General features: G+C 38.1%; 1 protein-coding gene across 1 annotated transcript; it reads right to left on the bottom strand.

Moving 5' to 3' along the window:
• Window positions 1-2,521: 2,521 nt before the first annotated feature.
• On the bottom strand, window positions 2,522-10,802 carry LOC131769332 (uncharacterized). Its single transcript, XM_066162319.1, has 10 exons — window positions 10,672-10,802; window positions 9,190-9,501; window positions 8,852-9,001; window positions 7,652-7,795; window positions 7,192-7,335; window positions 6,505-6,796; window positions 5,550-5,956; window positions 4,575-4,833; window positions 3,934-4,019; window positions 2,522-3,386 (listed from the first exon to the last, which is right to left on the bottom strand). The coding sequence occupies exons 2-10, from the start codon at window positions 9,494-9,496 to the stop codon at window positions 3,199-3,201; spliced, it is 1,977 nt and encodes a 658-aa protein (XP_066018416.1). The 5' UTR covers window positions 9,497-9,501; window positions 10,672-10,802; the 3' UTR covers window positions 2,522-3,198.
• Window positions 10,803-12,491: the final 1,689 nt, after the last annotated feature.

Here is a 12,491-nt window from a genome sequence, read left to right as displayed (position 1 = left end):
CCAGTCGGCTTTTGGCATTTATTTCCTTACTTTAAACCACTAGAATATTAACTGCATTCTCATTTCTTTGAATAGCCGGAAAGTTTTTCATCTCTATACCATTGATCTCCTGCATAAATACCAGTCTAGAAATTACTAACAATAGAAGGCAGGTGTTTAAAAGTAAACACTAATGTTAGATGAACATTCCCTACAGGTTTTGCTAGGAAATTAGAAGTATATTTATGAGGTAATTTCCTGTGTAACCAATGAGGCGAAGCTGTTCCTAAAGTATTCATGTTGTTGAGACTTACAGAAAACACTCGAAACTCTTGTATAACCCCAAAAGCTATCAGAGAGTACTTCTGTTTTCTAAACAACTTTCACTCCTCAGAATAACATTTTCAACATCCCACCTCGTTGATTGTTTTAAAATTTCCGAGAATCTTTTTAATTTCATTTGAAGACAGAAAGTGCCTAATGAGATTAAAACTTGCTGTAGCGAACAAAAAGCTCCATCTTTCAAATTATTACGTATGTTGTCCTTCACAGTTACCCTTAACTGCAGCGGCTCTATTTGTAGGCTATAGATTTCCCAAATCGAAAGCAATATCTTACTACATAGTATTCAGTAAAATATCACCTTTATTTATCTTAAACTGAAAGAATAGCTCTGATGTTTTAATCGAATTAGTTATATATTTCATTGTTCCCGTAATGCCGAACAGGTGTTCTTACATTACATGACAAGGACGACCTGATAACATACCTCGCTACAAGAGCACTAAGACCAGTGAAGCACCCTAAAGGTCCCCAGAGGTTTCAATTAAAAAGCTTTTTTTCGCTTTATTGTGTTTATTTTCCCTTGTCATCAAAGAATTCTACCGGCGGGGAAAATTTCCTATTGCAAAGCCAGCTCAAGAAGAACAATAAAATATCAATTAAGACCTCCTTTCGTCCATTCTTTTCGCTATATGTTCTTCGCTGTTCCTTGTGCGTGTGGTAGCCACTGAAGAAACTCGAGTAAACAAAACTAAACGTTGCGTATAAACTGTTTCGTTTTCCTCGAAAAACATCAAAAAGGAATATTTTCTTATCCGTGACTCTCTCGGTCTCATTTCAACCGAATAATCGAATAAGCGAGCGAAAAAACACCCCGAAAGCGGCTCAATGCGCTTAATTTCCAGCGGATTCTAGCTCAGTGGAGAAATTTTCATTTGAATGTCGAGAGTAATCTGGAATGGTAATTTTCTATTTTCATTTGCTATGTCACTGATCTGGCAGAATCTAACTAAATTAATTATAGTTGATAACATATAACCTCTATATATCTGCAAATGTAAGAATTGGTCTGATGTTTTAATCGAAATAAAAATATATATTTCAATAATCTCGAACAGATGTTCTTACATCGCGTGACAAGTATAAGCTCCTAAAATACTTCTTTTGCACCCTGGGAGTCCAGAGGTTTTAATTAAAACAGTTTTATTCGCTTTATAATGTTTATCTTCCTTTATTATATATTATATCCACTGACGAGGAAAATTTTCCCATTGCAAAGCTAGCTCAGGAAGAAGAATAAAATATTTGTCATTTTCTTCCACTTTTTCCCTATGTGTCCTTTGCTGTTCCCTGTGTATGTGTGTAAACTGTTTCGTTTCCTCGAAAAACATAAAGAAGGAATATTTCCTTATCCGTGACTCTCTTGTATCTCATTCACACCAGCAAACTATGCTTGGTTAAACCGGGTTTTACTAAATGAAAATCATAAACAGAGAATTGAAGAGCTCTATTTTCCATAGGATTAAAGTACTCGCTGACTTGATTTTTTTTATGTGCAACAACTGAAGTCGACAAATATCGGTTTAAGTAGCTTCTATTTAGAAAACAACTTTCGATCTTGTTTAACAGAGCAGCTTCAAAACATGTTTAAGCCTTGTATTGGTCTCGGTTCAATCAAATTAGCAGATAAGCGAATAAGCGAGCGAAATAACACCCCGAAGAGGTTCAAGGCGCTTAGTTTCCCGCGGATTCTTACTCAGTGGAGAATTTTTCTTTAGAGTGTCGAGAGTAATCTGTAATCCGGTATTTTTCTATTTTGAGTTTCTATATGACTGGTCTGGCAAAATCTCACACCACATTCTCAAGCAGTTACCAGGGAAATAAAACTATGGTCATGAATTGGATATATTTTGGAAACAAGCAGCATTCAAGGCGGCGTTAGCACCCAGAACTTGTACTTCGAGTGATATATTAAAAAACTTGGCACCAGTCCCTGTCGTTCCAAACGTGCCAATGATAACACATCTTCTGATTCACTCATGTTTGTTTTCTGATTTATCTTCTGTTTGGTCTTTAACGCATAAGTAACTTCATTTAATGGAATACCCTGCGCCCTTAGAGTCATACTAACCGTTCATATTGACCCACCATGTGGTGTACCAGCATTTGAAACGTGTCTTTTCTGACCATACGACAACTAAGAGGGTTTTCAGTGCGAAGTAATTTTATTTCGGCATTTTTTTTGGTAACAATCCACAGACGAGTCACCTATAATAAGTGCGAAGGCTAAACTAGTTCCCAGTACCTCCTTCCCTAGTAGAATTTCAACACGAGCGTAAACAAAATTTTTTGGAATGAATGAACAAAAAACTTTTAACGTTACATACCATAAACCTTGTTCAAAATATTACAACGGTAGTACAACACCCAGCAACTTATTCATATATTCGCGTTTTCGCCTCTAAAGTGAAGTGAGAACATGACTACTTCTAGCCACAGGCTGTTTGTTGTGTTAATTCTTATGATTAGATGTGAAAAAAACGGCCTTAGAACGAGTGAAAACAAGCTAAATGTGGGATCTTGATCGTCTTCCCTCAACAGTTTGTGTTCATTCGACTATCAGTGTCTATAAAATAGCAAACACTCTAATTATTTCAACGTAAAGTAATGTCCAGCTCTACTTCTTATGCAGTTTACTGTCATAGTGCTGTTGTGCTTAAAAGGTGATTTGACTGCACAAACTTATCAATTAATCGCAGGCTCAAGTCCTAGCCAGTCAAAGGTGCTAAAGGCAATTACGTGTTAATTCCCCTTCGAAGCCTTTGTTTGGGATGCCACGTGACATTCTGTCATGACATCACAAGTATCAGCTGGGAGAGGACCGCAACTTGTGTCGCCAATAACAACTTGGATTAGCCAGGACTCGATACAGAATTCTTATTCTAGAACACGAATATCAGAAATCTTGAACTTGAACATCCCACACTTGCCAAAGGTGGATATCCCAAAAATCCCCCTGCCCCTCTTTCGTCTAAGACTGACTCCGGCTACCGGAGTATTTGGTTGATTTACCATCCAAAAGTGTTCATCACCGCACAAAGCATTCACGCCATCGAAATGATTACCTTGAAAATAACATGGACACAAATCTAATGTAGTATTACAGTGTTTAATCATCAGCATGCCTATTCAGTGTTATCATAAATATCTGAACTCTACACAGATGTTTTTCCTGTGTATATGAGCACAGTCTTACAGATCACACCACGATGATCTATTTTTGTCCAAAACAAATTGATGTAACGGTGAGACTTTGGAGCAAAGGAAACGTCGAGTGAGGTTCGGACCCAAGAGTCGTCAAATAATATAACTAAAAGTGAAGCATTCGCCAAATACAAACTAGCCCTGTTATTGATAAGTTTTTCAGTGCGTTAACTCTGCTGTATTCCTTTCCTTGTAGAAGTGAGGAGAGAGGGCTTTAAACAGTTTGATATTATGTATCACATGGTGAAGTTCTATCGTCATTTTTGAACGGTTTCATAATTTAAATCTGAGAATTAAGGGAAAAACTTACTAAAGCAAATTATTTTAGGCTGATAAGGCACACCTCCTTAAGTGACGTTACCAGTTAACTTTAAATCCCTTACAAGGTTTATAAGATGCGTTTGTTACCGTTTGGGCCAAGATATTCTTCTTTCCAAAGTTCATCCAAATCAAGGTCGAAATCCAAAACACGGGGATTGAATATTCCAGAGGCCCTGTGGTGATGAAAGAATTAACCAACGATTGTTACTTGGGCAAAAAGTTCTTTTGGCCGAAATAAAAAAAGTCACTGCTTTGTTCAAGTAACGATACAGACTGAAATTCCCCTGTTTTCCCGCGTTTGACATCAAAAACGTAAACTGAGTCCTCTATGACACGTTATTTTTGCTTTTCTCCAGATAATGTTGTAATTGCTTTTTCTCAGGGCTTTAAAACACGTAAATTGAAGCCGTTCCAAATAAATGAGGTTGACAGCCAGAAAACCCAGTGACTTTCCAAAACTGCAAGTTCATGAAATACACAGATGTTTCCTCACTCAATATAAGAAAAAATAGTTCGAGGAGGGGTTGGGGAATGGAAAATTGAATTTGCGAAACAATTCCATGCACAGCGAGTTCCTTAGATAGAAAGAAAGTTGGCACACTGACCTTTCAAAGTCTTTTTCAAGGTTTATTAATGAATACCAAAGTATCCCCACCCTCCCCTTCCCGCGACTTTCCAGGTGGACGATACTAACAAGAGAAATATGAGAGATAAAGTAAATATCTCACCAGTTAGGAACGCTTCCAAAAATTGCAAAGCATTTCTGAGTTCCCATGAACGTCTGCTTGTATTTGATTCTTTTCCAGCTTCCAGATACAGATATCAACACGCCGTCAACTGTGGCCAAATCAGTTGCATTACTACAAGAGACTGGTGACTGACGCTCAACTTCGATAACAACTCCAGATCCACTCTTAAAAGATTTTGTCGCCGAAACATTATTTGTTGTTTGTACATCCACCTCACTATCCAAAACGTCACGCCACTCTAAACAGAAAAATAAAGAATCACCCACCATAGCTAAAGTATAGACCCGATAGCTCGACTTAGAGTAATAATTAAAAACACAGTTTTTGGTAGGTTTATAGCCAGCGTTTACGTGTTGACAAGGGCGAATCTGGGGGGGGGAGGTCAGAGGGCTCCGAAACCCTCGCCTCTCCTTCAAGCCTTGTCAGACCTTCAAATCCTTTCTAATGATTAGAGATGAGCAGTTTCTTCGCTTTGTGCTTCAAATATAGTTTGCCCTTGGGTTATTGGTAAGTCCTGGTAAACGACAGAAAGTCAGGTGTCCTTAAGCACTTTCCTACTCTCCATCCCTTCCCACTCACTTTTTCTAGATAAATTTAACTTTGCATTTAGTACAACAAATATATCATGTTAGACATTTTGGTGTGTAGTATCGCTGAGTATTTTTACGACTTGTGCCGTATTTTGACGAGCACGGAGGGCGAGTCAAACTACAAACAATGAGTCTACTCTAATAAGATATTTATGATCCAACTGCTTTATTAATTTCAAGCGCATTTCTTTAAGAGTAGGAAAAGCGAGGCAGGTAGAGAAGCGTAGTGCACGTAGCCGACCGGTTAAACAGGCTTAACCACTTGTACAATATCTCAGGATATTTGTACTCGACTCGCACGTTATTCGTACTTTACTTAATGCAGTTGGATAATAAGGCAGAGTATCAAGTCCATTAAACTTACGTCTCCATGCAGAAGTGACCTTTACAAAATGAACGTCTCCAATCCTGGAAGAAGAACCAAGTTCTGGCCATTTAAGAATGTTAGGTATGTAATTTTTCTGAACTTCGTTGTACCAATTTGTAATTTGGGCATCAGTGAGAGAGTTAAACCAGATGTTTAAGTTCGAAATCCTTCCATAGAATGGGGTGTCGTTTGTAATAGTACCGTCATTGCCCTGATTTTGTCCGACGATTACTTGAGTCCACTGAACGTTTTCGTACTTAACTCCGTCGCTGGTCTTTTTTGAACCGAAATTTGCATTTACAATCGCTTCCATTTTAGGTGACTGGTCAGGTTGGATACGAACACAGAGGAAGACCATTTCATTCTTCGGAGAACTGGTAGCGAATACGTTGGAAAGGGAGGTCCTTCAAAAACAAAAACGCAAGTATGTACTTATAGGTAATCTCTTTATCCCCTATAGTACTGAATATAACTGAGTTTATGTAGCTCTTTCGCGTGCGCCGATTGGCTGGTTAGGAAGTACTACTCACCTCCAAGTGGCCAAAAAGACAAAATAGCGCGTCAAAAATTTAACCGCCGCTCATTTTTTGGTTTGTTGACAGAAGATAGTATTTTTGGTTTCTGTGTGGTATATACTAAAACAACTATTACGTCAGTGTCAGTGAGTAGTTGTGAACTAACATTGCAACAATCTTACCAAAGGTTACATTATTTTTTCCTTCGCTTTAAACCCATACTACTTAACTTAAAAATAAACATTAAAATAAACAGGACGACTGATTGTTGATATACTTGTCTTAAAATCAGCCTTTGAAACAAAAAAATGCCAAGCTAACAGGATCGGCAGGAAAAGTCTTCTCTATTTTAACGACAGAAAAAGCGCTTATAGAAATTGATAACGACAAGGTGAATGATTCTTCTCTGATAATTGTGGATTACAAAAACTCCTTACCTGTCACTTCCAAATGAAAAATAGATGTTGTCTTCTCCGTCGATTCTCAATCTCACAACGTTGTGGCTGCCGCCATTCTTCTCGTTCAAAATACTTATCACAGTCATCTCTTGGCTCTGCTGTAAATCTGGTGTGTGTATCCAGGCACAGACGGTAAAGTGTGAAACCCACTTGTAATTCATATCGTGTTTCACATAGCTCGTATTTTGAGTTTTTCTGAATATAAGCTCAAAGTCATAGTCATCTGAATTTTCAGGTTGTCCATTGCCTCTATCAAGACTTGCAACAGTTTCTACGAAATGGAAAACAAGTACAACTGTTACATTAAAATTGGCAAGTTTCTGGCCACACTCTTTGCTACTTCGCTTGTTTTCAGCCATCGTTTTTTAAGATTTAATTGAGCTGAGATTTAACGACATTTTGGTAAAGTAAATCGTAAATTGGTGCCTTCGTATTCCTTAGTAGGTCTTGTTTCTTCCCCCTCCTCCGCTGCCCCCTCCCCACCCCCCACACATTGCATGCACGTTATTTGTTTGGTTCATTTGGCCCCAGACCTCGCTCTTATAAGGAAACAACTGCAACGCAATTTTCTTTTGGTAGGGAATAAGCGGCATTCGGCATCATAAGGAATAACAGGTTGAGTTCGTGGGATATCTTAAGCGAAAAAATGAAGTTTACTATACTCACGGGATGCGTCCGTACTCCGCGCGACGAGTGTTGATTCTGAACAGTTTTTGCCTGTGAATGCATCCGTACAGTTGCATTTGTAGGTTTTTGTACTGGGTACTTCTACACACGTTCCACCGTTTTTACAAGGATTAGCATCACAATCTAATGAATTTAAAAAAAGTGTACTGAAAGTGATAAAAACTTCTACAGGTCATGCACGTTATTTGTTTGGTCCATTAGGCCCCAGACCTCCAGGAATCAACTGCGCTGCAAGCGAATATTGACAAGAGGTTTGTGTTGGAAATTGGAGACTTTAAAAACTGCACATTATTGACATTTTATTGGCTTTTCTTAATTTGGTAGGGAATACGCGGCATTTGATCATGGTAATGGCATGATAAGGAATGACAGGTTGAGTTCTTGGGATATCTTTGGAATGGGAAAAGTGAAGAGAAAATATGAAGTTTACTATACTCACGGGATGCGTCCGTACTCGGCGCGACGGCTGTTGGTTTTGAACAGTTTTTGCCTGTGAATGCATCCGTACAGTTGCATTTGTAGGTTTTTCTACTGGGTACTTCTACACAAGTTCCACCGTTTTTACAAGGATTAGCGTCACAATCTAATGGACAAAAAAAAGTGTATTGAAAGTGGTGAAAATTTCTAAGGATGAATTTTGCAGTGAATCGATGTAAAGCAAGATGTAACTTGATAATTAATGCCATTGATGTCTTTTTCTTTTTCGTCATCGTCAGTGATCTTCATCTGTCCTGGCCGCATCCCCTCTTTTGAGAGGGAAAAATCGTGGGAGTTATAAACTCTTTACACCCTATCATTAGTATGCATTTCCTCTATACAATAGACAAGAGAGAATTAATTGAATGATCAAGAACTTTTCAAGTTGTCGATCAGTTGCTTTATTCTCATGCCCTCAGAGTTTGAATAAGGGGTGATCTCTGAGGTGAAATAAGCTGCCAGGGTTACAATGTTGAGCGTTAAGAGGCAAATTGTGTTAAGGCTCGGTCAACATTGTTGCACGCAGCGTGTTGCACACGTTTGGTCACCCTGTAGCAACATGTTGTTACAGGGTGTAGCAACATTTTGCTCCTTTATAACATCTTACAACGCGATCCAACATTATTGCAAGATGTTGAAATGTTGCGTGCATTTGGCCGCGCCTTTAAGAGCAGGTTTTATACTTACATGTCACGGTCTGCGAACATCTCATGCCACAGGAGTTTTCAGCTCACTTACATTTGAAAGTAATATTACTGGCTATCGTTATAAATGCTCCTTGTGAATTGGCGTATTTGTTGTTAAATCGTATCATGAATTACTATTAAGCATCATGGAATTTGATAAATTGATAAATTAATGTGATTCATTGTACATTTTTGTGTATTCGTTTGTTTTCTGATCGCCATTTTCGCCATTGTTTTCTTATCGTCATCGTCCTTGTTATCAACATCATCATCTGAATTGCCACTGTGACGTCACAAACCAAACAATGAGAGTTATGGAGCATTATGGAAGAGAAGAAAGGCATCGTTACAATCAAGAGAAAGCAAAGGCTCGCTGGTGGTCCATTAATTTTCTCTTAGGCTTGAATGTATAAAATATAAAATATGAAGTAAATACAGTAGAGTGTAATACAAGGGCAGAAGAACCTAAAACTCACCTTTCACTGAGTCACTACAATCAACCAACTCTGCCTGTCCCGTGTAACTGCTATCCAGCCAGTGCTTGTTGCTGATGTTGTATTTGCCTTCACTCGCCTCTATTTCCCGGCAAGATATCGCTGGTAATTCAGGAATGGAACCCAAGGGAACTGAAAAATTAAGAGTGTCTTTGATAAGCAATTTCGTTCAAGTGGTTCGCTCCATGTCATCTCGCCGGCCCAAAAAAGTCTGAGCATTTTTGTGATTGCATCTTTATCATTATCATAAGAAGGGTGGGTGATTCATCAAGACACCGAAGTAAACTAACTGTCAGAAACAATTAAAACTGATCACATACCTCTGTCTACGGAACGTCGCTTATAAAATCGTTCAGGGTCAGGACGGAAATTCAGGGGCCTCGCCTCCTTGGTACGGTTATTCAATTCGCAAATCCTCTCCCCTACCACGTAGTTATAGCTTTGACATGTGATTTCTCTTTCGCAATGGACTTCACACTGATGTGGGGCTGTTGCTGACATTATTTTGAAGACAAAACCATCAAGAGCCATATCAGGAATACTGATTTCTGTCCGGCATTGAGCACCAGCCATAACGAGGGCAGTAAAAGATGCCAAAAGATGTAAAATACAATATGTCCAAGTCATGTTACCTGTGTTTCAAAACTAAACGTGTCTTAGTTGAGCTCATAGTGGGAATAAGTCAGTCGCAAAACCAGAGGAAAGTATCGTGCACGCGAGCAAAAACCTATGCACGCACGAGCAAAAAGTCACACGTGCGCGAGCTAAAAAAAGTCATGCGAGCACGACGAAAAAGTCACGCGTATACGATTAAACAGTCAAACGTACACGAGCAGAAAGTCACGTGCACTCGAGCAAAAGATACCGCGCACACGAACAGAAGGTCTCGCGCATACGAGCGAAAGTCATGCGTTCACGAGAGAGAAAGAGATTAAAAGGACAGCTGTTCTTTCGCACCGTCAGATATTCATCAAGAATATTCGGTTATAAATTAGATATCAAGAGAAAGACGCTCTGGTTTCTTTTCAATCAAGAATGATGCTGCGAGAGTATTATTCAGGGACCGCGCAGAGAGAGTTTTTAAACAAAAAATAATTTCACAAAAAAATTTTCCTTCACGCATTCTTCTTTAGCCCCCCTACTCGAAAACTTGCTGCGCAGTCCCTGTTATTCAATTCCTTTCGATCACACAAGTAAATATAAACCAAGAAGTAGAGTACTTGCTTTCATTGACGCGTTTTAAGTTTCGATATCACTAGCATTAGCCTTATGTTGACCTGTCGAAATCGATAGATTTCAAGTAAATTGGTCACCATTGTCTGATAAATTCTCCTTCTCTTTTTCGACGAAAGTGGAAGGAAAATAATTGAAATTTGTATAAGATCAGTTCGCGGGTCAATTCTGGGCGGGGAAAAAGACGAAGTTAGGAAGAGGTACCCGTTTTTTTAGCGCTCAACATACTGATAAAGAACGAAAAGATCTCTAGTAATATGCTACGTGTATGTATGGGATTGTTTTTTGTTCTTTCATGACGAAATCTGGTTTTAAAATATTAAAAGAGAATAGACTCGGATAGCAACCGAAGTTGAAAACCTTTTTACATAACAGTGAAAAAAATAACATTTCCGGCAAAAAACATTGATCGACCCTTTCTATTTATGACAACGGCCACATTCTAAAAATCCTTTTCAAATAAAGGAAATTTCTCTTTGCTCTAAACTATCAAATATAACAGAATTGTGATTGATATTGTTAATCCTTAACAAATTTGTGGTGAAATCGCAACCCAAAATGTTCCTCACCTTCCAAGATGTCAGAAAACTGATTTCATAGCCTATTTAGCCAATTCTACGCGTATCTTTCTAAGGAGCTTTCGTTGTATCTTTTGCTGACTGATTGCAGTTATAGCTTCCTCGCAAACAGATGGAAAAACAAGTTGTTTTTTCTCTTGTTTACATTTCACCCCAGTCGGCTTTTGGTATTTATTTCCTTTTTTTAACCACTAGAATATTAACTGTAATATTAACCGGAGAGTTTTTCATTTCCGTACCTTTGATCTCCTGCATAAATAGCAGTCTAGAAATTACTAACAATAGAGGACAAGTTTTTAAAAGTAGACACTAATTTTAGATAAACATTCTCTACAGGTTCTACTAGGAAAGCAAAAGTATATTTATGAGGTAATTTCCTGTGTAACCAATGAGGTGAAGCTGCTCCTAAAGTATTCATGTTGTTGAGACTTACAGAAAGCACTCGAAATCGTCGTATAACCCCCAAAGCTATCAGAGAGTACTTCTGTTTTCTAAACAAGCTTCACACCGCAGAAAAACATTTTAAACATCCCACCTCATTCATTGTTTTTTAAATTTCCGAGAATCTTTTTATTTTACATTTGAAGACAGAGTACCTGATGAAATTAAAACTTGCTGTAGCGACCAAAAAGCTCTATCTTTCAAATTATTACACATGTTGTCCCTCGCAGTTACCCTTAACTGCAGCGGCTGTATTTGCAGGCTATAGATTTCCCAAATCGAAAGCAATAACTTACCACACAGTATTCGGTAAAATATTACCTTTATTTATCTACAACTGAACGAATTTCTCTGATGTTTTAATCGAATTAGTTATATTTCATTGTTCCCTTAATGCCGAATGCGTGTTCTTACATCGCATGACAAGGACGAACTGATAACATACCTCGCTACAAGAGCGCCTTGACCGGTGAAGCACCCTAAAGGTCCCCTGAGGTTTCAATTAAAACGCTTTTTTTCGCTTTATTGTGTTTATTTTCCCTTGTCATCAAATAATTCTACCAGCGAGGAAAATTTCCTATTGCAAAGCCAGCTCAAGAAGAACAATAAAATATCAGTAATATTAAGACCTCTTTTCGTCCATTCTTTCCCCTATGTGTACTTTGCTGTTCCTTGTGCGTGTGTGATAGCCACTGAAGAAACTCGAGTAAACAAAATTAAACGTTGCGTATAAACTGTTTCGTTTTCCTCAGAAAACATAGAAAAGGAATATTTTCTTATCCGTGACTTTCTCGATCTCATTTCAATCGAATAAGCGGCTCAATGCGTTTAATTTCCAGCGGATTCTAGCTCAGTGGAGAAATTTTCATTTGAAAGTCGAGGGTAATCTGGAATGGTAATTTTCTATTTTCATTTGCTATGTCACTGATCTGGCAGAATCTAACCAAATTAATTACAGTTGATAACATATAACCGCTATATATCTGCAAATGTACGAATTGGTCTGATGTTTTAATCGAAATAAAAACATATATTTCAATAATCTCGAACAGGTGTTCTTGCATCGCGTGACAAGTATAAGCTCATAAAATACTTCTTTTGCACCCTGGGAGTCCAGAGGTTTTAATTAAAACAGCTTTATTCGCTTTATAATGTTTATCTTCCTTTATTATATGTTATATCTACTGACGAGGAAAATTTTCCCATGGCAAAGCTGGCTCAGCAAGAAGAATAAAATATTTGTCATTTTCGTTCATTTTTCCCTATGTGTTCTTTGCTGTTCCCTGTGTGCGTGTGTGTGTGTAAACTGTTTCGTTTTCCTCGAAAAACATAAAGAAGGAATATTTCCCTATTCGTGACTCTCTTGTATC

This window comes from Pocillopora verrucosa, chromosome 2, assembly GCF_036669915.1.
Source record: "Pocillopora verrucosa isolate sample1 chromosome 2, ASM3666991v2, whole genome shotgun sequence".
Taxonomy (NCBI): Eukaryota; Metazoa; Cnidaria; class Anthozoa; order Scleractinia; family Pocilloporidae; genus Pocillopora; species Pocillopora verrucosa.
The sequence above is the reverse complement of the archived record's forward strand: the minus strand, read 5'-3'. Positions and strand labels throughout refer to the sequence as shown.

Coding starts and splice junctions, on each gene's coding strand:
- LOC131769332 (XM_066162319.1), bottom strand. CDS start 9,496: ATGACTTGGACATATTGTATTTTACATCTTTTGGCATCTTTTACTGCC. Junction 9,002..9,189: donor GCGACGTTCCGTAGACAGAG/GTATGTGATCAG, acceptor TTAATTTTTCAG/TTCCCTTGGGTTCCATTCCT. Junction 7,796..8,851: donor TTGTAGTGACTCAGTGAAAG/GTGAGTTTTAGG, acceptor TTTGTCCATTAG/ATTGTGACGCTAATCCTTGT.